This window comes from Scylla paramamosain, chromosome 9, assembly GCF_035594125.1.
Source record: "Scylla paramamosain isolate STU-SP2022 chromosome 9, ASM3559412v1, whole genome shotgun sequence".
In the NCBI taxonomy this organism is placed as follows: Eukaryota; Metazoa; Arthropoda; class Malacostraca; order Decapoda; family Portunidae; genus Scylla; species Scylla paramamosain.
Window position 1 is genome coordinate 387,501 of NC_087159.1, and position 27,500 is coordinate 415,000.

Here is a 27,500-nt window from a genome sequence, read left to right on the forward strand (position 1 = left end):
CAAAGTACCCATGTTGATATAGTCTAGCTTCTGCTCACAACGATATCTATTCATCTAACCGCCCTCTTTAGAAACAACCCACCACCATTACAAAATTAAGGTATTGTATTTCACAGAGGAAGCGAGAGTGAAGCCAGTCGCTACCCATAAGCCGATATACATTGCCACCTCTATAACATGCCACCACAAAGGAGAGATGAGAGTAGAGAGATGCAGGGAAGGGAAGAGGAGAGGTAGAGAAGAGGAAGAAAAGGGGCAGTGAAGTGGGAGGTGGAGGAAGGGAGGGAAGGCAGGTAGAGTGGATGAGAAGTGAGGTGGGGATGTGGAGGAGAGAGAGAGAGAGAGAGAGAGAGAGAGAGAGAGAGAGAGAGAGAGAGAGAGAGAGAGAGAGAGAGAGTAGTAGTGTGGGAAGGGGGGTAGAGGGAGCAGCTGGGTGGTGGCGAAGCAAGTCAAAAGTTTGCCGGAGTCTCAGGAGCTATTGACACTCACAGAGGCAAGTGTTGACGGATGACAAATGACAGGAACATTCTCTCTCTCTCTCTCTCTCTCTCTCTCTCTCTCTCTCTCTCTCTCTCTCTCTCTCTCTCTCTCTCTCTCTCTCTCTCTCTCTCTCTCTCTCTCTCTCTCTCTCTCTCTCTCTCTCTCTCTCTCTCTCTCTCTCTCTCTCTCTCTCTCTCTCTCTCTCTCTCTCTCTCTCTCTCTCTCTCTCTCTCTCTCTCTCTCTCTCTGTATGTGTATATAGACAAACAGATGGACGGACAGAAAGGGAGGTGCTTCAAAAACCTCTGCGGTACATCGCTTCCACGTTTCATTTACTTTGAGAGGGACGGGGCGGGGAGCAGGGACCGCCATTCTTTCCGGGGGCCAGAAAGGATAAAGGGAGTAAACACACACACACACACACACACACACACACACACACACACACTGTCAGTCCTTCTCCAGCTGACCTTCATTCCCCCCTCCTCCTCCTCCTCCTCCTTCTCCTCCTCCTCCTCCTCCTCCTCCTCCTCCTCCTCCTCCTCCTCCTCCTCCTCCTCCTCCACGTTCTTCGTACACATTAGATCAGTCTTGCCTAAGTTTGTGCTCTATAAGATTTGGTCTCCTTATGTTTCTGCATCATAATGTATGTGAGAAAATAGCGGTTATCTTTGTAATTTTCATTTTTCTTCTTATCTGTTTTATTCTTATTCTGCTTCTCTCTCCTTCTTTTTGCTTTGTATGAAAGTGTCAGAGTAAAATTATTGTCCGTCTTTTGTTCTCTTATTGTTGCTTTGTTTCAGCCTTTTCCTTATGTTTATTTTCTTGGTTATGTTTCTTTGGTGTGGTGATGGTGGTGATAGTGGTGTTCCCGGTGATGGTAGGGCAGTATCAGTGTTGCTGTTGTTAGTAGTGGCGGGGGTAATGATGGTGGTAATGGAGATGATAGTAGTGGTGTTCATGTTCCTAGTAGTGGCGGCGGTGTTGATGGCAGTGATGGGGATGGTAGTGATGGTGTTGCTGCTGTCGGTAGTGACCGTGGTAATGGTGACGATAGCAGTGGAGAGCAGTTTCCAAGCGGCAATGGATCTAAGTAACATTCTGAGTTGCAGGCATTTTTATATTCCCGTCAGTCGTGAGTCGTCTCGCCGAAGGGTGAGTAGCGCCCCTCCATGAGTCCATTCACGTCCCGCCTCCCTCCTTTCCTCTTTCCCTCCCTCCCTCTTTCCCTTCCCCCCTCCCATCCTCCCTCCATCCCCCCTTCTCCGCTGCCTGGGGATGCATTACCCTCACTCAGACATGGACTTATTTTTTTACCCTTTTTTATTTCCCCTCGCAGCGTTTCCCAGCGAGGCGTCAGTCCCGTGAGAGCCTGAGTAGAGAGCCGACATGCTAACTAATACTTCTCTCTGCATGCAGCTTTTTTTAATTTTTTTTATTATTTTTTCCTTTATTCTGATGTTTGAAACGATTATTCTTAGTAGATTCTGACGGCGGTGGTGACGTGTGTGTGTGTGTGTGTGTGTGTGTTGGCAGAGTGTGGAGGGAAGCAAGGTATGGAGAAAGACAGAGTGCGTAGAGAGGCCGAGTGTGGAAGATAGGATGAGGAGGAGACAGGTTGTGGAAAGAGACAAGGTGTAGACTTTGTCCTCTCTCTCTCTCTCTCTCTCTCTCTCTCTCTCTCTCTCTCTCTCTCTCTCTCTCTCTCTCTCTCTCTCTCTCTCTCTCTCTCTCTCTCTCTCTCTCTCTCTCTCTCTCTCTCTCTCTCTCTCTCTCTCTCTCTCTCTCTCTCTCTCTCTCTCTCTCTCTCTCTCTCTCTCTCTCTCTCTCTCTCTCTCTCTCTCTCTCTCTCTCTCTCTCTCTCTCTCTCTCTCTCTCTCTCTCTCTCTCTCTGGGCTTGTAGCGTGTGGCTTGTGGCAGCAGCAGTACAGCACAGTTTCCTTCACCCTTCCCACCTTCTCACTTCCCACTTCTCCTCTCCTCTTCTATCTGATCCAGCTCTCCCTTTCTGCCGCCCTTCCTCCTCTTCCTCCTCCGCGACGCCCTCCCACCATCTACTACTTCCCTCCCTCCCCTCTTCTCCCCGAGGGCTTGTCTCCTCTACTCTGTCAGGATTTTTCTGACCACTGATGTCATCCCGGCGTCCCGCAGGGCTGGTGTGCCTTTTTCCCTCCAGAGTTGCGTAATTTGCTCCTGCTCGTGTCCTCGCCGAAAATATTATATTCTCCTGCCGTCACTTCCTCTCCTCTCCCCCCAGCACTTCACTGCCTCCTCCTCCTCCTCCTCCTCCTCCTCCTCCTCCTCCTCCTCCTCCTCCTCCTCCTCCTCCTCCTCCTCCTCCTCCTCTTCTCCCGCCACCTAGGATCGATTTTGGATTGTTGCCAACCTCTTTCTATGCTCAGCTGACTCCAGAACCCCACACTGTATCCCCGCCACCATCAGACACATTAGGTCAACTCCCCCTACACTTCCCCCTCCACGTCTGGTCCCACCGCTCACACCTGCCTCCTCCCGCCTTCACTTCCTCACGCCCTACCTTTGTTCTACACCGAATTCCTGTCTTGTGTGGCAGAAAAATAAGACATGATGTACTTACTAATATTATTCGCCGTCTTCATTTCCCACTGTGTCGAGAATAGAAATAAATAGAATAAAGGAATAAAGGAGCAGACCAAAGATGATATTCCGAACACAGTTAAAGTCAAAAACAGGAAATATTGAAAGCACACATTAAGTGCCGGTAATAGATGGGCAACTGGAGTAATGGAAAGGCAAATTGAAGGTGTTAATAGAAGGCAAGGTAAACAGACGGCTAGATGCAGACAAGAGGCTTTACTGGAGTGGCCTGGAATAGACTCAGTTAAGAAAGGGAGAGAGAGAGAGAAGTGATGAGAATGTCGAGACTGCTGATGATGATAGTAATAACAGTGATACATACGTAGATCATTACAGAACATCAGATTATTTCAGACCTGATGTCATATTCCTTGAAAACTTAAACGAAAAAGTCCCTTGAAAACTTCTATATTTTCCGCTCACTGCCTCTGCTGCCCCTGATCCGATCCGGTGACCACGTGGAGAAGGTGGTCACCGCGCCTGTTAATTGAGCATAAATCAATAGTCTCTCTCTCAGGCTTTGAATGAACATAGTGCGAGTGACGCGGCGCTGATATGAGGTGCAGGCATGCGTTGTGCGTCCAGGGGTGTGTGTGTGTGTGTGTGTGTGTGTGTGTGTGTGTGTGTGTGTGTGTGTGTGTGTGTGTGTGTGTGTACGTCCTGAACAGCTACAGTGTATGCAATGGCACAAAACTGTAGTGGCTGTAGTATAGTGTACAGTATTTAGTATATTATGTAAAGTGACAATTAGAAGAGTATTCATATTTTTCACATCTCTTTTTTTCTTGTCAAGCGTAAAAGGTTCAGTTCAAGGGCACGAAAAATAGGAAGGAGAAACCCTTTTAAGCTGCTGCTCCTTCATGCTCAAAATAAAAAGGCATAAAAAGTGAATTATAATTGTACTTAAATGTTCAAGGTGAGCCCCGCCTCTACAACACCACCTAGCCTTCATCTATTGTAATACTAAACACTCTCCTGTCGCCTCTATCTACATTTAACCACATAAAGGTAAAGGTGAAGGCTTACGTCAAATGATGCGTGGCCTTCGCCTTCATCACCTCCCCGTGGTTGGCTCATGTTGACACGCCACAGCCTCAGTCAACACTGTCAACACTATTACCTTCCTGTGCGTTACAGCCATGCACCAAACGTCAGTCAAATAAACAGAGATTGATTGATTGACTAGATTGAAGTCACAGCAACACAGGAGTCATATGGTGTCAGCAAGATTTTTGGCACTATTCTCAAACTTTTTGGCGCCAAATTTCAACTGCCTTTAAAGAGGTTTGGGAGGAAAGTATTGGAGTTTTCAAGGTGTTTTCTTAATTCCAGTGATAGTTTAACAAGGTCACACCGACAAGGGGAGAATAGGAGATTAATTTTGTCCTTCTTTGTAGACTAGAGAGCTAATTAATACAATGGTGCAAAATAATCATCTAATACCGTTGCAATTGACTGTGAAAAGAAATTGTCTAATAGTGAAAGGGAATTGAGGAAGAAAACGCTAAACACTGGAAAAGAGTAACGTACGCTGTTCCACTGTTGCCCGTGACTCCATATACAGCAAGGTATGGTGTAGGTGAGGCCATCGATTAGATAAAACTTTTCACTCGAGTACCTGAGAGTTTGTTTGCCCCTTTGGTTAATTCAGAGTTAACGAGCGCTGGGATTAGTAGAAGTTAGATTTTTTTTTCCTCAGTTGAGTTTTTGAGAAATATGATACTTATGTTTTCTCTTCGTATCCTGGGCTTCATCCTTCATCCCTGTGTTTCTTCCTCGAGTTTGTATGAAGAAAGCACTTCCCGGCGACCTTCACAGCAGTACGTAGGTCCCGTGAATAATTTGAAGTATTCCATTGATTTCTATTCATTGGGGACGTTGTGGTTGTGTGGTTCTCTCTCTCTCTCTCTCTCTCTCTCTCTCTCTCTCTCTCTCTCTCTCTCTCTCTCTCTCTCTCTCTCTCTCTCTCTCTCTCTCTCTCTCTCTCTCTCTCTCTCTCTCTCTCTCTCTCTCTCTCTCTCTACTCTACAAACCTCTCGTAGGAAAAATTATTGTCTAACCATGTTGATTATTAAATAGACTTGCAACAATACATCTATCATTTTTTATAACGACCTGAAATGCCTACACTAATATATCATTATCACTCATCACCATCATCACTATCATCACCACCACCACCAGTGCGACAAGGCTTCAGAACATTCCTCAACGCTAAGATAAAGCTCCGGAGGACTTGCCGATTTGTCTGTCTGTCTCGGGGATTACCATTTCGTCTGGTTCCTCCTCAATCTGCATAAGGGATCGGGGAGGGACTGGAAGAGCGATGAAGGGATGTGAGGGAATCAGGTCAACAAAGCGCTTGAAGAGAGGAAAGGAAAGTCGAGAAACAAAGGAATTATGAAAGCAAAGTAATGGAATCGGTTCGTGTTCATGTTGTCACGAATTTTGTTGTTTCTTGTTGTTGTTGTTGTTGTTGTCGTTGTTGTTGCTGCTGCTGCTGTTCGAGTTTTATTTTGTAATCTGAAAATAGCCTCATTGTTATTTCTTCTCATTGTTATGCCGTGTGTGTGTGTTTAAAGAAAATATTCATATCTCTCCTCATCTTTGCATCCTTGTCCTTGTGTCTCTTCCTCCTCTTCCTCCTCCTCCTCCTCCTCCTCCTCCTCCTCCTCCTCCTCCTCCTCCTCCTCCTCCTCCTCCTCCTCCTCCACCATCACCACCACTCCCTTTTCCCTCCCTCCTCCATCCCCTTTCTTCCCTTCCTCCTCCACCACCACCACCACCACTACTATCACCAACAGCACCTCCACCCTTTCTTCCCTTCCTTCTCCACCCTTCTTCCCTTCCACCACCACCACCACCACCACCATCTCTTCCTCCTCTTCCTCCTCATCGGCTGGCCTCCAAAAACAGCCGAGCCAATTACCTACCTCGCCGGGAAGGAAATTACCTGTTGTGAAGGCTGGGCGCGGCGGCACCTTTGTTTGCCTCCCTCGCCGCACCGAGACCACGCGCGCCCAGACTTGCGGCTCCCAATTTACGCCACGCCCTTGAAATATTCCGGGTGTCTGGAAGGCCTCGAAAAAATCACTGCCTGCTTGTGAGGGACGAGGAAGGAGTGAGGAGGCTGGTGGATGTGTGTTATGTGGATTGGGTGGATTCGTGTGAGTGAGTGGGTGGGTCTTTCATGTCTTTTTTATTTACCTACCTGTTCTGCCTATCTGTCTATCTCTTTTTGTCTGTCTGTCTGTCTATTTTTTTCTGTCGTTCTGTCTGTCTGTTACTTGTCTGTCTTTGTCTGTCTCCTTTTGTTCACCTGTCTGTCTGTCTGTCTTTCTCTGTGTTCCTCCTAACTGAACCACGTCTGCGGAGAATGCTGTGTTATGGTGCAGTCTGTGGTGTGGTGATGCTGCGTAATGTTTGCTGATGCTGAGGTCTTGTTCTTTCTGTTGTTGTTGTTGATGTTGCTGTTGTTCTTGTTTTTGGTGTTGTTTTGTTTTGGTATTTCTTCTTCTTCTTCCTCTTCCTCCTCCTCCTCCTCCTCCTCCTCCTCCTCCTCCTCCTCCTCCTCCTCCTCCTCCTCCTCCTCCTCCTCCTCCTCCTCCTCCTCCTTACTCTTGAAGAGGGTCGTGGAGCGCAAGTTTACTTTTTCATTGTGTGAAGAGCTTGAATATTACCTACGCTATATTCGTCCTCTCTATCCCAGCTACATTCTTTTCTCTCTTCTTTTTCTTGATTTTTTTTTTTTTTTTTTACCCTGGAGACGCTACTGTACATGTGTCCTCTCTTTCCTGACTACAATCTTTTCTTTCTACTTCTTCCTCTTCTTTTTTTTTTTTCGCTGGAAACTGTCCTCAACTGAAGAATTTCGTTTTTTTTTTTTCTTTTTTTGTCTTTTTTTCTCGTGAGCTTCCAAATTAAAATCCCGTGTGTGTATTTAGCAGTCCGTATAGAGTCCTGTGTACATAATAGTCTATAAAAAAGTCTTTTGTGTGTACGTAATGGTCAATCAGCGTCTTGTGTGTGTGTGTGTGGGTGTGGGTGTGGGTGTGTGCGTGTGGGTGTGTGTCAAGGTGACTGGCCACGGGCTGGGAAAAAAATTATAAAAAAAAACATAATAAGCTTTCAACTAACCGCCCCAAAAAGTCAAAGAAAGTCAGAGAGAGAGAGAGAGAGAGAGAGAGAGTGTATGGTGTTAGTTATAGTAGTAATACTAGTACTAGTAGTAGTAGTAGTAGTGGTGGTACCAGTAGTAGTAGTAGTAATGGTACTTTACTTTTTGTCATTGTTATGTGTTGTTGTTGTTGCTGTTGTTATATCAGCACCACCACCATCACCACCACTAACAACAACAATAACAACAACAGCAGCAGTAGCGGACTCTCCTTGAGACTCCTGACAGCCAGCACGAGTGACAGGACAGCGCCTCCCTCCCCTCAGTGCGCCCCCGCTCACTGGTGCCGCCCCGCCGCCGGGCTGTCCCCACCCTGGCCTGCTCGGGAGTAGCTCACGGCGATCCCTTAACTCTGACATTTAGAACCAGTGACTTTACGGACTGTTTTTTTTAAGTCGAGAGTTATGTCGAGTTCTCATTTTCTCCTTTTTCTGCATAAATGTTTTCTTTTTGTAAAATAAAGAAATAAAGGAAAATAATCGCTAACTATAAGCATTTTCATTGGTTTCAGTGAAGAATTACTCGTAGTTTGTACACAGCGTCTTTCCCTGTCTTTTTTCATCCTGGTTTTGGTGATGGTCCTCCAGCTTCCAGTCGTGTCCCCATTGCTGCGTATCACAAAGCTCCATTCAAAGGGGTGATGCCAAGTTAGTCGCCTTTCCACCCACCTCTTTCCTGGAACATTGTTCATTACCATCTTTGTGGTGTTTTTTTTTTTTTTTTTCTCTCTCCACGGCGATCACAAGACACTCGAGAACAGTCAGGGCACAAACAAGTCCTGGCGAGACTCAGCGTCCTCTTCGTGATGAAAGCTAAAATGAAATATTTGTTGAGATTCTTTTCTCTAGACATCCTTTTGTCCAGAGAGAGAGAGAGAGAGAGAGAGAGAGAGAGAGGAGAGAGAGAGAGAGAGAGAGGGAGGGAGGAGAAGAGGGGGAGACTGAAACAACCAGCCGGCCAGTGAGACAGACAGAGAGCAACTAGCCGGGCAACCAGATATCCAGACAGACGGAGAGGCAGAAGGAACAGGAATAATTTATCTCTGGATGAGACTTAAGACCAATGCTTTTTTTTTTTTATCGTACGCTCGGCTGTCAGCAGAAGATCTTTCCGTATGGCAGAGTCCGGCAGGTTGTCCACGGGATGCACAAGGTGGCACAAGTTGGGGGTGTAGGAGGGAGGCGGCCTTGAGTGGGTCAGGAGGGCGCAGGTCCACGCTGGAAGGTCAGACATATTGGCTGGTGAACTGGCGAGAAGAGAGAGAGAGAGAGAGAGGTCTGTTTACAAGAACACTATGCTTGTCTCTTGCTGCTTTCCTTTTGGTTCATGTTTAAGTGTGGTAACGTGAAGGTATAAGTCCAAGAAAAGATCAGATGATGTATTCAGAGGTGTTTAGAATTGATTTAACACTCTCTTTTCGATGCTTGAAGAACTGAAGCACATTGCAACGAGTACGCAGCTAATCTGTTATTTCTTTTTCCTTCTGATGCTGCAGTGCGATAATATAGACACATGCCTCTATACATATATATATAAAAAAAAAAAACTGCATTGAGAGTCTCGAATCAACACTCCACAAGACTTGAAAGAATTTTTTTTTACACGACCACGCAGTTTATTTCCTCTAGTCAACGCTGGAATGTGATAGCGTACACACATAGCTATAAAAGATCAAAATGTAGTTTTTAAAAAGTGTTAAGAATCGATTTGACTTACGTTCTTAAAAGCCTCGAGGAGAAAAATCTGTTTACCTCTATCCTCCCCTACTAATCAATGTTGAAATGTGATGACGTGGACACACAAGCCATAAAAGAAACAAGATACAGTTTTAAAAGTACGGGGGAGTTGACTAAACCAGCACATTTCAAGGCTACGGAGTCCACCTCGCACTCAGTACCATGTAAACACGCGTCGCGGGAGGATGCTTGTCTTTCTCCTCTCCCGCTAGGCACGTGCCTGGAGCGTCATTACCTTACCATATCACATCACTGCTACTCAGGCCCGCTCGTCACCTCCCAGATATACTGTAGTGCTGGCTGCTCTAATGACAACCTTCATCGCTTTAATAAGATTGCGCCTCCAAGCTGCAGCGCTCCGTATTGATCTGTGAGGCCAGGTTACCATACCAGTCACGCCCAGCCACCTCCCAGCCACACCACCTCTCAGCCACACTACAGATACATCTCAGCCACACTACAGCCACCTCTCTCAACCACACCACAGCCACCCTTCACTCATCTCTCCCATCCACACCACCTGTCAGCCAGAGATGCGTTCCTGAGCCTCACGACAAACATCTCCCAGCCACTTCCCAGCCACACCACAGCCACTCTTAGCCACACGACACCCATCTCTCTCAGCCACACTACAGACAAGAGACGCAAAGAGAATGGATGACACAGAAGCTAATGACAAAAGTTTAAATAGTAATGTTAGTATGGAAGAAAGACTCGATTAGTTAGGTGTGTGTGTGTGTGTGTGTGTGTGTGTGTGTGTGTGTGTGTGTTCCCTTTACGAAACTTTTAAGGAGAGTGAAAGTCAAGTGATACCCGGGAAGTGTGTGGGAAAGTGTATTTACAGAGAGAGAGAGAGAGAGAGAGAGAGAGAGAGAGAGAGGAGAGAGAGAGAGAGAGAGAGAGAGAGAGAGAGAGAGAGAGAGAGAGAGAGAGAGAGAGTAGAGATTCCTAGTAATACAGACCACAGATAAAGTGTTGAATGACCCCCTTGGTCCACGTGTCGCTGCCTGCCGTGAATTTTACACCTGTTTTTACTGCTCTGCCTATTCTTTGTTTACATTCAGACTACTGCAAAGGACAATTGTTTGCATACACACAGAGAGAGGAAGGAAAATAGGAGGCTCATTTTGTCTTTTCTGAGGCAAAAAAAAATAAAAATAAAAATAAATAAATAAATAAATAAAATTAATGAAGCAATAGTTTCATGCATATGGTTTTAAATATTGTTGGTGTTGATGGAGAAAAATATTATCTAGCAGTGAAAGAGTCTATCGCGTTCGCTTTGAAAATCTATTCTAATTCCTAAAATAGAGACATTATTATGATTCCCAGCAGAGAACATCCATTTGTAACAGCCATAAAACACACATGCCTAATTATTATTTAATTGCCTGTTAACAAGCAAGCTATGAGGCGAAATTAACTGGTAGTGCAGATAGCATTTGTTTGCCATTTAGGTCCAATATGCAGCAATTCACAGCCCTGGAAAACACTGGAAAATCTAAGCGAAAGTCTACAAAAAAGAAAAAGGGGTCAACAGATTTTCCAGTGGCCGGGCAGTGCAATGTTTGGAGGGTGGCTGTTGAACAAGAGGAAGTAAATAGGAAAGGTTGAAGGAACTCTTTGCCTTGCATTGGAATTCTAGACGCTGAATATAATAGTAGTACCAAGTTTCACCTTCTTAACATATTGGATAACCCTTTTGACTGCACTCTTTGGGGGACTGACACCTTCGCCTTTTCTTCAGCCATCTCTGTTGTCCTTGGCCAGAGTCCCTTCTCACATAAAACAATCGAAATATGTACTTTTTTTACAGTATTAGGAACGTATTTGACTACAGTGTTAACAGAAGGGTAATCCTCCAGTGCGTGCCTACCTTCCTTTTGGCCCAGGTGTGCTAATGACCTCCTTTCCTCCACGCAGGTGAGCCTTGCTACATCGGCATGGACATCACCATCGCCTCTTTCGACTCCATCTCAGAAGTGAACATGGTAGGTGGCCTCGTCTGTGTGTGTGTGTGTGTGTGTGTGTGTGTGTGTGTGTGTGTGTGTGTGTGTGTGTGTGTGTGTGTGTGTTTCTGTGTTTAGTTTTAGTATACAGGATTTGAGTTAAATACGTGCTTATCCTGTCTCCACATTTTCGTTGTTGTGTCCTTAGTTCAACACTCATAGTTGTTCTAAGATCGCACCTCGACCATAGTCCAGTCATTCCAGGAAGTGTTGCCGCATCACCTTCTTTTATGTTTCTTTCCTTCATGCCTTCGTGTTCATTCATTGTCCTTTCATTACCTTTTTTTTTTTTTTTTGGTCATAAGTTTTTGGCCTTTGTTTTTCATTCATCTGGACAGGATTACTTTAATATATTTCTCTCTCTCTTTTCTCTCTCTCTCTCTCTCTCTCTCTTCTCTCTCTCTCTCTCTCTCTCTCTCTCTCTCTCCTCTCTCTCTCTCTCTCTCTCTCTCTCTCTCCTCTCTCTCTCTCCTCTCTCTCTCTCTCTCTCCTCTCTCTCTCTCTCTCTCTCTCTCTCTCTCTCTCTCTCTCTCTCTCTCTCTCTCTCCCTACACTGTAAATCATTTTAACTTTTCCCGTCTCTGTTCACGAAGCGTCTTATTTACATCTGGTGAAATTTTAGTTTGTAACGGTCCCACTTTCACTCATATTCTAATTTAATTTCACCTCTCCACATCTCGGCATTTACGTTATTTAATCTCAAATCACCTCACATTCTTCATCTCTCCACACCTGCTGCGTCTTTGAATTACATGAGCATCTTCGCCTCTTCCCCTTAATAAGAAAACACGTTCCCAGCACTGCACGGACTTAAGCCTTACCAGTGATCCCGGTAGCTTCCCCTTCCTCTATTTACTAATTCTCCTTCTTCACTTCCTATAGTCTATTTCAGGACGTGACATTTTGTAGCACCAAAGCCCATTTTCCGAAAGCGGCTCAGCATCTAATACAAGACTTTCTGTAATTCCGTAAAACATTTAGTATTTGTAATTTGAGTTCGAGGCCTTTGTTTTTTCTCCATCTTGCATACATTGAACGTAGAGCGACAACAGGAACTAAAACTGCCACAAGGACATAGGAACGTAAGGGGAAGCTGCAAAAAGCCGGCAGGCCTACACGTGGCCATCCCTGTATAAGATATACCTACCTATATCTATCCTTAATTTCTATCCATACACAAAAGAACACTCCATTTGTAACCCTTTATGAGCAAACTTTATAACTAATTTCTTTTTTCTATCAGATGTTCCGGTATCATTAAATTCATCAATATATATTTTTTTCTTACCAGACAAGTTAGTGTTCATTTCAAGACCTGCCGAGCATCCCTTGACCAGTCCTCCGAAAGACAGCTTGGCCGCAGCATAGTGTCCGAGGCTTTGTACTCGTCCCCTTCCTTCCCAGTCCTGTGCCGCGGGCGCCTCCCTTTTGTGGATGTTCATTGAATTGGTTTAATCTATATACCAGGCTGGAATTTAATGCGTAACAATATTTTTTTTTCTCTCTAATTAAATGTTGTCTCGATGAAATGTTCTTTTTATTTGAAGTTACGATACTTTTTTTTTTTTTTTAGCATTCTCCAAGTTTACACGCAGCACTGGTCACTGATACAGACTTCAATTCATCAGTTGCCCCTTATTTCACCCTTTGTTTATAATCTCTACCAGTCTAGTGGCTTTTCTCTCCTTTGTCCAGGGAACTCGTGTATTCCGTGTGTTACTCATGCAAGCTGCTGCCCAACCTCCACACGGTTTATCTAGTAGGTTTGTCTGTTTGGCCCAGTCACACATCCCCTAACAACACTCGTACCAGCATTTCATTGTAACGTACTGACTGTTTCTGTAATTCCCCTTACCTATGGCTAGAACTCTTTCAGAATGGAGGTTTCAAGACATTTCTCATAATTTTGATGTTCCTTTTTGACTACTGTTTGGGGAATGGCTCCTGTTTTTTTTCAGCGTTTATGTTATCGTAAGCCAGGTAGACAAGTAACTCACGTAGGTACTCTGCATTAAGGCCCACAACTGTAACCTCAATGGGCATAGAGGTGTAGCAGTAGAGGCAACACCCGCTCCTCACCTCTTCCCCTTAACTCTCCAGTCTGGTGCCGCGTCCCTACGTTCCTGACTCTTCACGGCATTCCTTCCTTTCCTTCCTCCGCTGCCTCCATCCCTCTCCATCCCCTCTTACACTCTCCCTATTTGATGTCTCCCTCTCTAACCACATTTTCCTGCTCCTCCTCTTCTTCCTCCTCCTCCCCTCCTACCTGCGGACAACGAGAGGAGGAAGAAGAGGAGGGAGAGGTAGAGGAAGACGGAAATTTATCCGTTAATGAAAACTTCGATAACGTTTCCACGCTCAGGCGCGTGCGTATACACGTTCACACACGCCGCTCCTACTGATAGAGAGAGAGAGAGAGAGAGAGGAGAGAGAGAGAGAGAGAGAGAGAGAGAGAGAGAGAGAGAGAGAGAGAGAGAGAGAGAGAGAGAATCACATTGCTCTATCCCACAATACTTATATGTGTTGATGTGTGTGTGTGTGTGTGTGTGTGTGTGTGTGTGTGTGTGTGTGTGTGTGTGTGTGTGTGTGTGTGTGTGTGTGTGTGCATGCCTGCTGTATTTTTTTCAGTGTTGTGGCCGGAAGTACTGATGTTTAATAAGATATGATAAGGAGTTCCAAGAAGTGGTGCTGGTGGTATAGGTCGTGGTGGTGGTGGTGACGGTGATGGGGTGGTCACTATGACAGACATAGGACAGAGAAATAAACAGAAAGGTAGGCAGGAAGACAATCAGACATCCATTCATTCATTCATCCATCCATCCATCCAGAGAGACAGACAGACAGACAGACAGAAAACAAAAACAGAGACCCATATAACCACTCCAGCACAGTTACGAGTATAATCTACACACAGTCGAGACAGGAGAAGCAGAGAAAACGTCACGGCGAGGCAAGTGAATGAGTGAGTCGCTAGAGTTACACACGAGTGGCAGGTTTTGATAGAAAGACGCATGAATACCCGTGGGGAACCCTTTTAAACCCGTCGCGTGACAGAGTAACGCCGCGCAACACACCCGTAAAGTGGAGTAGTGGTGGAAACTGACTGCGGGATGAAGGCACTAATTTCGAGGATTTTTCCAATCTTTGCCAACCAGCCTGAGCGGAGAGGTGCTGGGCGGCGCTGTGTGGTGGGCTGGTGTGTTGGTGGGTTTGTGCAGGGATTGTAGAGGAGCATAGTGACCCTGCTGTATTTTTGTGATATGTAAGTGGGGGCGTGTAAGGATGGCTGATCAAGGGCGACAAATAAGTGAATAGATAACTAGGCCATTCAACTGCCGTCCTTCCATAAAAGTAATATGCCGTAATCCCTATTTTAATGTTGTCTCTACTTTTCTTAGTGTAAAAGGAAAGCTGATCAATGACTACATTAAATGAATAAGTAAATAAACAAATAAACAGGCCATTTAACCGCCGTCCTCTCACAAAAGTAACACGTATATACTAATGTCAGCAAAAGTATAAACACCAAAAGACGCACCTCACTGACAGATGCGGCAGTCAGCACCACCACTGACACAGGCGGCACGCGCGACGCACTCTCAAAGGTCTGGCCGCCTTATCTCCACCACCTTCAAGTGCTCTGATGGAAGTTATTAGCTGCCAAGAGTGTTTTGATGATTCTGCTGATAGCTTAACGAGAATTCTGCGCCATCAAGTAGAAAAAAAAAACATTCATGAGAACCCGACTAATCTCGTCTGTTGCCTCTGAAAATACAGGCTTCAGTAACACCGTCTCTATCTGGTGAGGGGAGCAAGGCCGCGGTGACTCACAGGAGGGAAGCAGACACACCTGAACCTCCGGGCTGAAAGACGCGCATCGTAACTAAGGAGGCTGAGGAGACACTGTTTAACCATTAAATTATTACGCCGTCCAAATATAGCGTGTGTTAATTAAGTTATTAGTGTGACAGCGCCACCATCCAGACTGACGGAAAATTATTTAAACGCCACCCACTTCTTTTTTGGCACGCTGGCGGCGGCCGGGGATGTTCACCTGGCGGCGCGCACCTGAGGGAGGCAATGAGGGGCGTCTTGCGTAATGCTGAGTGATGGCAACGAGTTGCCGGGCTGAAGGCTGAGTTGTGTTACTTCCCGTTTAACATTACGTGTGTCAACCTGCATCCCATTTAATATTACTGGCAGAAATCTGCAGTTTTTTTTTTCTTTTTCTAATTCTTAAAGTTCCGTGATTTTTTTTTTTTTTTTTTTTTTTTGTTATTGATGGCCATTAACGTGAAATCAGTGAAAAACAGATTATTTTTTCATCCCCATGAGAAATTAAGAACTTTAAATCACAGTTATCCACAGTGAATTATAAAAAGACTTATTATAAAAAGACGTAAGATTATTTATTTTTTTTTCTAGGACACTTTCCATTCTAAAATCTTTCTCTCCCTCTCTCCTGCGTGGCTCGGGGAGAGCAAAGTCGTGTCGGGGTGGGGCTCGGCTCGTGCGTCCCCAGCGGCTTTGTGGAGCGTGTCTGAGAAAGGCGAGAATGTTTTTGTGCTAAGGCGACGCGTGACTCTTGCGTGCTGTGTGCTGCTGCTGCTGATACTGCTGCTGGTGCTGTTATTATGCCATTTCAATAACAGCAAGAGCAACAATAACTCCTCCTCCTCCTCCTCCTCCTCCTCCTCTTACTACTACTACTACAGAAAGGGTAGCGTAGTAGTGTTATGGGTTAATATTTTACATCATGTCAGTATTTCATCATCACTACTTCAGATCTTCCTCATAATCTTCCTGTCAGCTAACTTGCGTCGCTCCCTCCCCGGCAGGACTACACCATCACCATGTACCTCAACCAGTACTGGAAGGACGAGCGGCTCGCCTTCAGCTCCAGCGACGAGCTCCTCACCCTGCCCGGGGACTTCGCCGAGAAAATTTGGGTCCCCGACACTTTCTTCGCCAATGACAAAAGCAGGTGAGTGAACTGCGGCTGCCTGACGGGATGCTAGGCTGCCTGATGTTGTAAGTGGGCATGATAGATACTGCCAGGCTACTGAAGGGGCTTTATTGGGTTCCTCTAAGCTTCCTATGCAGTTGTGTGTGTTCCTGAGTCTGTTTGTGCTGCTGCGGTCGAGTTTTTATGTAAGAGGGACACTGGTCAAGGGTTACGTAAAGGCAGAAAAAGGCCTCATTGAAAGTACCAGCCCATCAAGAGTGAAGCCAAAAGAATTATCCAGAATTAGACGATAAATTAGAATGAAGAGTTATTTTCGTATTATGTGTTGTTTTTTTTTCCTTGTTTTTACTGAGCATTGTCTTTCTCATCTGTAGGTGAGGGACGGAGGCTCACGTCATCTCTGGGAAGGTGCAATCTACACACACACACACACGCACACGCTCCTACGCACACACACACACACACACACACACACACACACACACACACACACACACACACACACACACACACACACACACACACACACACACAGATACACACACACACACACTGCTTTCTCATAATTAGAACATTGACATATTGGTGTCAGTATATTAATGTATTGGTATTTTCTTGCACTGCATTTATCTTCGTCCTCTTCGTTCCCGATTCCCAGACTGACAGATCTTAGTCCTGTGCTTTAATTTGTCTTTTTTTTTTTTCATTTACTTAAAAACAAATTATAATAATCACCAAATATATCACAAAAGAAAAAAAAATACTTCTATGAATAAGAGTTTTTATTACATCGCCCAACTTTTTTTTTTATTTTTCCAGCATTAAGCGGCTATAGCAAAAATTGTAATAACCTCCAAGCGCGTATAATACGTATCAACATTTTCCTTTTACATAATCTTAATTTTAAAGCACTGTGTTGAAGCATTAAAGATCTGAGGGAAAAAATGTAATAATCTTTTCGAGCGTACATTGTTTATTTTCACGGGTTTAAATCTGAATATTTTATGACACTCGGTGGCGGCAACAGGGAGGCGAAAACGGCACGGAAACAGGCGAATGGCAATAGGAGAGTGAAAACATGGAGCAAGAAGAGAAGGACGCCAAAAGGGAGGGTGATAACGGAGGAATGACAACAGTTGGATGACAAGGAGGCGACGACAGTGGGAACCAACAGGTACACGGCAACGTTGAAGCGGTAACGGTGACAGAAATGAGGTAACAACAGAGCCATAAAAACAGGAACGTGACAACAGAAGAGATAGCAACAGAGAAAAAGACAACACAGTGATACAGAAGTGTGAAGCAACACACACGGAGATATAACAACTGAGGGACAACAGAGAGACATAAAGAATAGGAACATGAAACAGAAAGCAAAAACAACTTGTCTTCCTTTCCTCTGTTGCGTTTAGAAACCAAGCGTATTTCTTAGTCCTGCGCCAACGCCCCCTTTGCCTCTCCTTCATCATACTGGCCCCTCCTTTGACGTATTCCCCTCCCTGTGTCCTCCCCTACCCACACTCAACCCCCTGCCATTCTCCTCCCGCCCTGTACCCTTATCATGCCTCCTTCCTACCCAGACTCTCCCCTTTACCACCACCCCCACCCTCCTACCAACATCCCTTACCCCCGCGCGGTGATTCCATTAACCTTGCGTTTCTCATTTGACGCTGGAGAGCAACAGACCCAAGGAAGGGAAGAGATGGGGATGGAGGTGGGAGGATAGATAGTAATGGTGGTGGTGGTGGTGGGGGAGGAAGCGGAGGAGGAGGAGGAGGAGGAGGGAAAGTAGGAGAGTAAAAACGGATGTTAGTTACTCAGAGCGTGTGTCTGAGGTGCCAAAGAGCTACTCTCTCTCTCTCTCTCTCTCTCTCTCTCTCTCTCCTCTCTCTCTCTCTCGTCTCTCTCTCTCTCTCTTCTCTCTCTCTCTCTCTCTCTCCTCTCTCTCTCTCTCTCTCTCTCTCTCTCTCTCTCTCTCTGGTAATGTTTCATGTCTGTCTGTTTCTGTCCATTTCTGTATGTCTGTCTTATTCTCAGTTCTCCAGATATTGATGTATCTGCCTTTCTGTCTCTCCATCTATCTATTTGTCCTTGACGTAATAAAGCAAGTAAGACTAATTAAGAATAGCTACCAGTTTCTCTTGTGCGTATGTACCTGTGTGTGTGTGTGCGTGTGTGTGTTTACGTATACGTGTGTGTATCTGCGCGCTCACATTTTCCCTTCCGTCACGTTCATTATTGCAATTTTTAGTTTTATATACCATTGCGCCTTAACTTTAACACTCACTTATAAAGAAAACGATTGTATGGGTGACTTAAAGAAAATTCTTCCCTCTCGCAGCTACAGTGATGGCAGGCCTGCATCCCATAGAATTTTCCTCCCTTCAGAGATTCAGTGCATGGGTGACTCAAACAGAACCCTCCTCTCTTGACGCTGCAGTGATGACAGTCCTGCGTCCCTCTGAGCTTCCTCCCTTCAGAGAGTCAATGCCATGACTTCTGTGGCGATATTGAGGGCCGAACTCACTGGAGCGTCTTGACCTTGGCCTCGAGTGCATTGGCCTCTCCTGCCACCACCACCACCACCACCACCACTACCACCACCACCACTACCACCACCACCACTACTACCCTCTTGGATCACAGCTGCCTCCTCCTCCCAGTCCCTCCTTCGTCCCTCCCTCCCTCCTCATCACTACGTTGCATCACACTGACATGATTCTAGAGTGCGAGAGAGAGAGAGAGAGAGAGAGAGAGAGAGAGAGAGAGAGAGAGAGAGAGTCATGGGTCATCAAGAGTCTTATCAGGACAGTACACGTTAACAGGCGTAACGTGCGCCGGACAGGAAGCGGGGCACCGTGACACCCGTCCATCGGTGTGACGCGCGCCCGTCCCGCCTGACACTCGGCTGACGCGCCTGACACACCCTTGACATTTAGGTCGTGGTGAAGGTGGTCCTCTAGTCCTCCGGTCCTCCCCAGCCGCGGGCCCCTCACCTCACCTGCCTCGGTCACTCAGGTGTGCACGCGTTAAGGGAAGTACCCCATCAACAAGTCACTTCATCTGGTGGTCAGCGGCTGTACGTCCCATACCCCGCTAATCCCGAGCCGCGCCCTTGTGACTGTGTGGTCTACTTTTACCTCGATATTCGCTGAAGCTGTCACCGTGTCCATGTTATCCCACAAAACCACTCACCTAGCCTGACATACATATTCATCCTCCCACCCCGTCCCCCCAGCACCACACGCTCCGCCAAGCTTGGGGATGCTGAACAGTGGTGTGTGTGCTCGGTGCTGAGAGCCACGGAACCACGGAAGCGGTGGGGTTGTTGACCTGGACTTTCTGATTGAGTCTGGGTGAGGACTGATCGGGAGGATGGAGAGAGAGGTCGGGGTTCTGGGAAAGGCAAGCAGCCACCGTACCTGGATATCATGGCTTCCTTGCTACCTGTCCCTCTTATCTCCTCTCAGAGTAAATACGTGCGTGCCTTCCTTAATTCCTTGACAGTTATGAATTCCCCTCAAGTTAAATGAAATGTGATGTAGATTTAAACCACAGATTCAAAAAACATCAATGACAGTATAAAGAGTGAAGGATGGAGTAGATTTGATATTATATTGCCTGTTGCTGTTTTATTCATTTATTTATTTATTTATTTTTATTCATTTTATTTTTTTGGTGGGGGGATTCTGTAAATCGTCGAAGGCTCCTCAAATGAAGCAAAAATAGGCATGTTGTAAGCAGTCACGTTAAAAAAAAAATACGAAAAACAACAACAATTAAGGAAAGCATTTGCCTTGTAGTAGAGAACAGGCTATATTCCTGAAGACAGTAATATTATGCTGACTCTATCTCATACCCAGAAAAAAAGTATTGAACAACTGCTGTCATATTACTCCCTTCCTCCCTCAAGACTATGATTACAAAGGAATTCGGGAAGAACAAACAGCAGCAGACATCTTGGCCTTCATGAGGATCTTAGTGATAAATTGTGGTAAATTGATAGATGAAGAATTGGGAAGACAGACAATCCTCCCTTTCACAACACCTAAAAAACAACGTGTAGTTCTGACATAATGCTATCTTCTCTCTTCCTTCCAGTTACTTGCATGACACGACGAATAAGATGCTGTAGCTCTAACATACACGTCATCTCTCCTCTTTCCACTTACTTGACTAATGTGACGGGGAAAAACAGGACACTGAAACTAAAAACATCGTGTAGCTCTACCATAAAAGTTATCCTCTCTTCCTTTCAGTTACCTGCTCTCCTTGACGGAAAAGAACAAGATAGTGAGACAGAAATTAACCGTGTAGCTCTACCGTTCAAATCATCCTCTCTTCTTTTCAGTTACCTGCTCTACTTGAGGGAAAAGAACAAGATAGTGAGACAGAAATTAGTCGTGTAGCTCTACCGTTTAAGTTATTCTCTCTTTCTTTCAGGTACCTGCATGGCGTTACGGAGAGGAACAAGAAAGTGAGACTAAAAAAATATAAACTCTACGTACCATACAATTACCCTCTCTCCTCATTCCAGTTACCTGCACGACGTGACGGAGAAGAACAAGATGGTGAGGCTGCACGGTGACGGCTCCATCACGTACGGCATGCGCTTCACCACTACGCTAGCTTGCATGATGGACCTCCACTACTACCCACTCGACACCCAGAACTGCACCGTCGAAATAGAGAGTTGTAAGTTGCAAACCGTAACTTCAGGAATGCTTCTTTTTCTGTGTCCATGTGTGTGTGTGTGTGTGTGTGTGTGTGTGTGTGTGTGTGTGTGTGTGTGTGTGTGTGTGTGTGTGTGTGTGTGTGTGTTTCTCTATTCCGAAAATAATCGTGTAAGAAAGTGAGAGAAAATTTGCTGATACGAGAAAAGTACGGAAAAGGAGGAGTGGAGATGGAGGAAGAGGAGGAAGTGGGAGGAAGAGGAGAAGTAGAAGGAGAAGGGAAACAAGAACAAGGAAAGGAATGAGGAGATGGAGAAAAGAGAAATGGGTAAAAAGGAAAAAAAGGAAGGAGAGGAGAAGGAGGAGGAGGAGGAAGAGGAGCAGAAGGAAAGGCGAGGGAGGAGGAGGAAAAGCAGGAGTTGAGATACTAATGTAATTAACGAGGTGGAGATACGGGAAATCACGTAGCAGAGAGATAAGAGGGAATGTTAAGGGAGGGAAATTTGAACGATAAGAGAGAGAGAGAGAGAGAGAGAGAGAGAGAGAGAGAGAGAGAGAGAGAGAGAGAGAGAGACACACACACACACACACACACACACACACACACACACACACACACACACACACACACACACAGGAAGAGGAAAAGATAAGAAAACAACAGCAAACAAGGCGACAAGTGAAGAAGTGAGGAATATTAAATGCTGCCATATAATATTAGAAAGTTTGGCGTGTCGGGGAGGGCAGTGAGCCGCCGCCTTGCAAGATACACCACACACTCATCCGCGGTGCGTCTCTCTCTCTCTCTCTCTCTCTCTCTCTCTCTCTCTCTCTCTCTCTCTCTCTCTCTCTCTCTCTCTCTCTCTCTCGTCTCTGGTATTCTCGGAAAACTCAAAGGAAACACTCAAGGTTAAGTTAACTGATGTCTGAGTAACGTACAGGTGATAGATAAAATAGATAGATAGATAGATAGATAGATGGATAGATAGACAGTCAGGTATATAGATAGATGAATAGATAGCTAGATACATTTTTTTTTATTCACGGCATTGTAAAGATACAAGCAAATACTACAGTTGTTGGTCATATTCGCATTGACTCAAAATACTGATGAAAATAACAGATCATTTCTCCAAAAACACTATTATTATTATTATTATTATAATAATAATAATAATAATTATTATTATTATTATTATTATTATTATTATTATTATTATTATTATTATCAACATTTTTTTTTACTTTGTTTCAATACTGGAAGCTCCTTTTTTCGTGACGTTACCTAGTATTTTGTTTAAACCGGTGTTCTCTTCTTATTTTTCTTATTTTCTCCTCACCACCATCTTAATCATCAACATAGTCATTATCTATACCTTCTATGCTTCACCTCGTCACGTTCACCCCCCAGTCACGTCCCATCCCTGTCCACTCATGCCGGTAAAACAATATACTCTGGAGAGGGACGGTTGGCAGGCTGCAATGGAGAGGAGTACAAGATAGTGCGGGGGAGGACAGGGTACGGCGAGACGAAGAAGTGGAAGGAGGGACGCAAGGGAGGCAGGGAGGAAGGGAGGGAGGGGAGGGATAGTCTGCCGTATGGTCGCAGCGAACCGTAAGCGATTGGTTCTCGGAGCGTGAAGTTCGTGGGCAGCTCAGAAAATGATCGGTCAGTTTGCAGGAATTCTTTGCTGTGAGAGAGAATAGAGTCAGTATACAAGAGACACATATATACAAGATAGAAGAGAGAATACACAGAATATGCAGTACTTGAACTCCAGACATACGGAACACGATATGAAAGAGACAATATACAGTGAACTCGAGACACGCGGAACACACAGAGGGAATTACAGCACAGTTATTACGCAAGTTTTAAATGCTGCGTGACTGTCTCGGTCATATGGGAACAAGAGACATAAACACCAGACACCTGAAGCAGAGAAACACTTGGAATAGACACCGGAAAAAAAAAATACAGCACAGTTATGATGCAAAATTTAGGTCCTATACCGTTTTCTCTTCCGGAAGGAAATCGAGATTCTGAATGGAGGTGGTGTTTGTTATATTGCACGAGGCTTGGCTAAGGTTCCGCTGACTGGCTTGTGGTTGTCCACTTTTTTCTTTTCTTCTTTACATGTTCCGGAGTCTGGCCATGATCACAGAAAATAATAAAAAGAAAATAAATAAAAACCGTCGATTCAGCTCCCTAAAAAAATATGACATTTTAATAAAAGAAAAAGAAGAATCAAAACAGCTGACTACGTGGATTAGTCGTCATGCAGTGTGTGAGCATCTGACTGATTGATTGTTGTCATCGACTGCCAGTTTCAGTTTTCTCCGTTTCCATTTACTGTAATATCTCTTTTTATTGTTACCTCGTGGCTCGCTGTGAACGGAGAACAACAGCCTTACCTATGTGTATCTGATCCTATTTAATACCACCTATTAGAAAGTCAAGCCCTTATTTTAGCTCAGGAACATACACTTAATAAGCCACGAGAGACTGACCAGCCTGTTCTGCGTAGAAGGCCTTCAGTAGCAGCAGCAGCAGCAGCGGTGGTGGTGGTGGTGGGAAGGGGGAGATGGGTGTTCGATTGGTTACATCACTGTCCTCGAGAGCACAAGATCCTGGGTTCGTGTCCTGGACGCTACCACAGCCTCTTGCCCTATCGAGTGGCTCAAAACAGCCTCGCCATATTGACTGTTAGGCCTCAACCGTGGGAGTGGTGGGCGTCATGAACAGAGCAGTGCAATGCAACCAGCCTCTGCACTCCACCCGCCCCAGCTCTCAATACAGATGCAGCTCCGCGCCACGCACCGCAGCGCACCGTCTCCGTCACCGCCACCGCCACCGCCACGCCAAAAGGGAATAGAAAGAGAAGCATTTCCTGAACACCGCTATGTATAAATGAGTCTCCGGCGAATCATCTCAACAGACATGTCAGGTTAATCAGTTGCCTGTCCACACTCAACACATACACACACATTTTTTCTCTCTCTCTCTCTCTCTCTCTCTCTCTCTCTCTCTCTCTCTCTCTCTCTCTCTCTCTCTCTCTCTCTCTCTCTCTCTCTCTCTCTCTCTCTCTCTCTCTCTCTCTCTCTCTCTCTCTCTCTCTCTCTCTCTCTCGCGGTGGCCTCCCTCCTCGCTCAATACCTCGCCACTGTTCACAACACTCGTCGCGGGACGTCGTACGCCGCGTATGTTGATGTAATTACCCGCCGCTAACGAAGTGTCGGGCCGCCTTATGTAAGGTTGCGGCTCTGACTGATTCCTAAGTGAGCCAGTTGTTGCCACACGTAGATCCCTGCCTCCCTCCCTCCCTCCAGCCCTGTGGTGGATGGATGGATTCAGTAGAGGGAAGCTGGGAGTGAAATTATTGTGTTGGTATTAAAAGACAGAGGAAGAAGAAGAGGAAGGTGAGTTCAGAAAGATGAATATAGTAAGATATTTCTGGATAAATCAAAGAACTCGGAGGAAGAAGAAGAAGAAAAGGAACAGCAAATACTACTACTACTACTACTACTACTACTACTACTACTACAAAAGAAGAATAGTTGAAAAAGTTGTATACAGTAATAAAAATAGATACATGATAGAAATGCTTGATATATTGTCTTCAAGCAACTATCTATTGGTCTTTCCTGAAGTTTTACTCAGAAGACAATGGTAATTTCCTGCGGGATTCAAAATTTGCATCTCCGTATTAGTAGTTTTCTCCTCTGCACATGTTCAGGGTTCGTCTTCATTTAGTCAACCAGTAGTACATTTATTTTTTCTAATATGTGATCAGTCCCTTGATTATTTCTTGTTAGTTGTTGAAGAGCGGTGATTGGTTGGGTGCAGCAGAGGCATCATGCAAGTGGTCGAAGGCTTCGAACCTCGCTATTGACTCGCCACTGACAACCTGATACTATTTAGGTTATGAAGATCGTCTATTCTCTTCTTGCCTTGCGTACGTTTTAATATTTTTTTTTTTGTGGTTCTAGTGACAGATTAACAAGATTTCTGTATTATCATCAAGAGAAACACTTTGAGAATCCGATTAATATCCCTACGGCCTTCGTGGTGATAGATTAAAGCGCTTCAGATCTCTCAATCTCTTCTTATATGACGCTCCTGCTCTCTTAACATGGATTTTAGTGACAGATTAACAAGATTTCTACATTATCAACCGGAGAAACGCTCTTGAAAACCCGGCTAACCATCCCTGTGGCCTCTGTGTCCCCGTCTCTCTCAGCAACCCCCCCCAAAAAAAATATAACTGTCCTTGTATGATGCTCTTGCTCTCTCTTAACCTGGATTCTAGTGACAGATTAACAAGATTTTTACATTATCAACGGGAGAAACGCTCATGAGAACACGGCTAACCATCCCTGCGGTCTCTGTCTCTCCGTCTCTCCCAGTAACCTCAAAAAACCTTAAACTGTCCTCCTTGTATGAAGCTCCTGCTCTCTCTTAACCTGGATTCGTCTTTCCGCGCCGTGAACCCTAATGCGCCAGTGCTCCCTATCACCTCCATCTCCTCAACCACGCAGCCTCACCCGTTGTCTTCGCCCTGGAGGCCCCTCGTGATGGACGCTCAGGCTCCCTATCATGGTGATCCTTCCTCCCATCAACATGTAACAGTGCAGTGGCTCTATTGATGGTGGTGGTGGGGGTGGTGGTGGTGGTGGTGGTTATGATGATGATGAGGAGGAGGGGGAGTTGGAGGAGAAGGAGGAAACGAAGAAGAAGAAGAAAAGGAGGAGGAGGAGGACGAAGAGGAAAAAGAAGAAGAAGAAGAGAGAAAGAGGAGGAAGAAAAGAACAGCAGTAGTAGTAGTGGTGGTAGTAGTAGTAGCAGTAGTAGTAGTAGTAGTAGTAGTAGTAGTAGTAGTAGTAGTAGTAGTAGTAATAGTAGTAGTAGTAGTAGTAGGCAAAGTAATAATATCCGACACCTCCGGAACTAAAACGGCCAACTTTTTCACTTTCTTCCTTTGACTTTTTTTGGAGGGAGCGGAAAGTTAAGTGGTTTTTCATTTTTTTTTTTTCATTCTTCGTGCCCTTGTTCGATATTCCTTAGCATATAAAAAGGTAGTAGTAGTAGTAGTAGTAGTAGTAGTAGTAGTAGTAGTAGTAGTAGTAGTAGTAACAGTAATAGCAACAGCGGTAAATAGTATGAGAGATCCAATGACTAAGTTCCTCACATTAAATTCCCACCACAAGATACAAACCTCACAAGACGCAAAAGGAGTTACAGCTCAAACGGATTAACTCGCGGCTTAAGAGACTTGATGATTTCCCTCCTTATCGGGAAGCTCTGGGCAAAACGAGGAATATGAATGGAATGAAACGAACCTAATTGGTTATTTTTTTTTTTCGGGGAGTCTCAGCTCACAAACACGTGCTGGGAGAGGCGGACGTTGAGATCGTACGGTGATTGATTAGTTCATATCTTTTAACAGAGGGGTTTTAAGGCGACTTTAGTCCTTAATTAGCTCTTCCGTTGGAATTCTTGTTTTTTCTGTTTTTTTTTCATCTTTGGTTTAGATGATTACTGATTTTTGCTCTTGGTCTGCTTCCCTTTTGCACTGAAAAGTTGATTATTTGATTACTATGGCTTCTCCTCTTATTCTTCTGAAGAAGCTGCTGCAGAACTACTGAGGAGTAGATACTCATTCCTTAGCACGTGTTCCCTTAACCACCTGCCTCCAACTTCTCTTTAAGTATGATGCAAATTTAAACTATAATTTGGGAAGACACCACCGGCAGCAAAGGAGTGATTGAGTTGGCTTAACATTCCAGCACCTTTAATTTTGTTCCCACCCACACTCACTAGACCATCAACCTATCATCCACCTAGCCACTGCATACTGACACACACACACACACACACACACACACACACACACACACACACACACACACACACACACACACACACACACACACACACACACACACACACACACCTTTCTCATACGCAGTGTTATCTCACAATCTGCTATACATGCAAGCACGACACACACAGTACGTGCATGCAAATAATGCGGGGACGACTCAGAGCTTCAGGAGTGGAAAGGAGGTGAAAGGTTGCTCCCCGTCCCTCTCCCACCCCGCCCAGACTGCTCCCGTTATTCATGTTCATATCCTCTTTTGTTCATGCTTTGCCGTGCACTCTTTTGCATGTGGGATTTGATGTTCTAACGTGTTGATTGGACGTGTGTGTGTGTGTGTGTGTGTGTGTGTGTGTGTGTGTGTGTGTGTGTGTGTGTGTGTGTGTGTGTGTGTGTGTGTGTGTTTTAATGCCGGGCGGTCACCCATCCAGGTCCTAACCAGACCTATCGTTGCTTAACTTCGCTGATCAGACGAGAATTGGTATATTCAACATGGTGTGGTCGTTGGCATGTGTGTGTGTGTGTGTGTGTGTGTGTGTGTGTGTGTGTGTGTGTGTGTGTGTGTGTGTGTGTGTGTGTGTAGCAAGATTCTGAAAACGTCAAGTAAGGTCGAGCACTGTTCGTGTTTTTTCGTTCCTCGTAGTGACAAATAATAGTAGTGTGTGGTGGTGTTGTGGTGGTGATTTTGCCGCCAGCCGTTGTTCTAGTTTCGTGCCATTCCACGAAAACACCAACCACTTCCCCACCGCCCCCTACGCTGCCCTGGTGCTGCGGACTAAGCTTGGTGCGCGTGGATCCTGTTTTATGCAAATACAGCGACTGATAACCTCGAGAGTGTGCTCAGAGTGCGGCGGTCTTTTCTTAGCGCCGTCACGAGAGGTCAGGCCGCGATGGATGACACGCCAGGGTACGATTACCGCCCACTTCACGCGTGAAGTCTACGCCGCCTGCACTCGCTGCTTGC

General features: G+C 45.3%; 1 protein-coding gene across 3 annotated transcripts in view; it reads left to right on the plus strand.

Moving 5' to 3' along the window:
• LOC135103332 (gamma-aminobutyric acid receptor subunit beta-like) overlaps positions 1 to 27,500 on the plus strand; it is a 277,770-nt gene that overhangs the window by 238,792 nt on the left and 11,478 nt on the right. For all 3 annotated transcript variants that reach the window (XM_064009358.1, XM_064009356.1, XM_064009357.1), the window contains 3 exons: positions 10,933 to 11,000; positions 15,857 to 16,002; positions 20,522 to 20,679. In XM_064009358.1, the coding sequence (XP_063865428.1) occupies positions 10,953 to 11,000; positions 15,857 to 16,002; positions 20,522 to 20,679 (352 nt within the window). In that variant the 5' untranslated portion in view covers positions 10,933 to 10,952. The remainder of the gene's footprint in view (positions 1 to 10,932; positions 11,001 to 15,856; positions 16,003 to 20,521; positions 20,680 to 27,500) is intronic.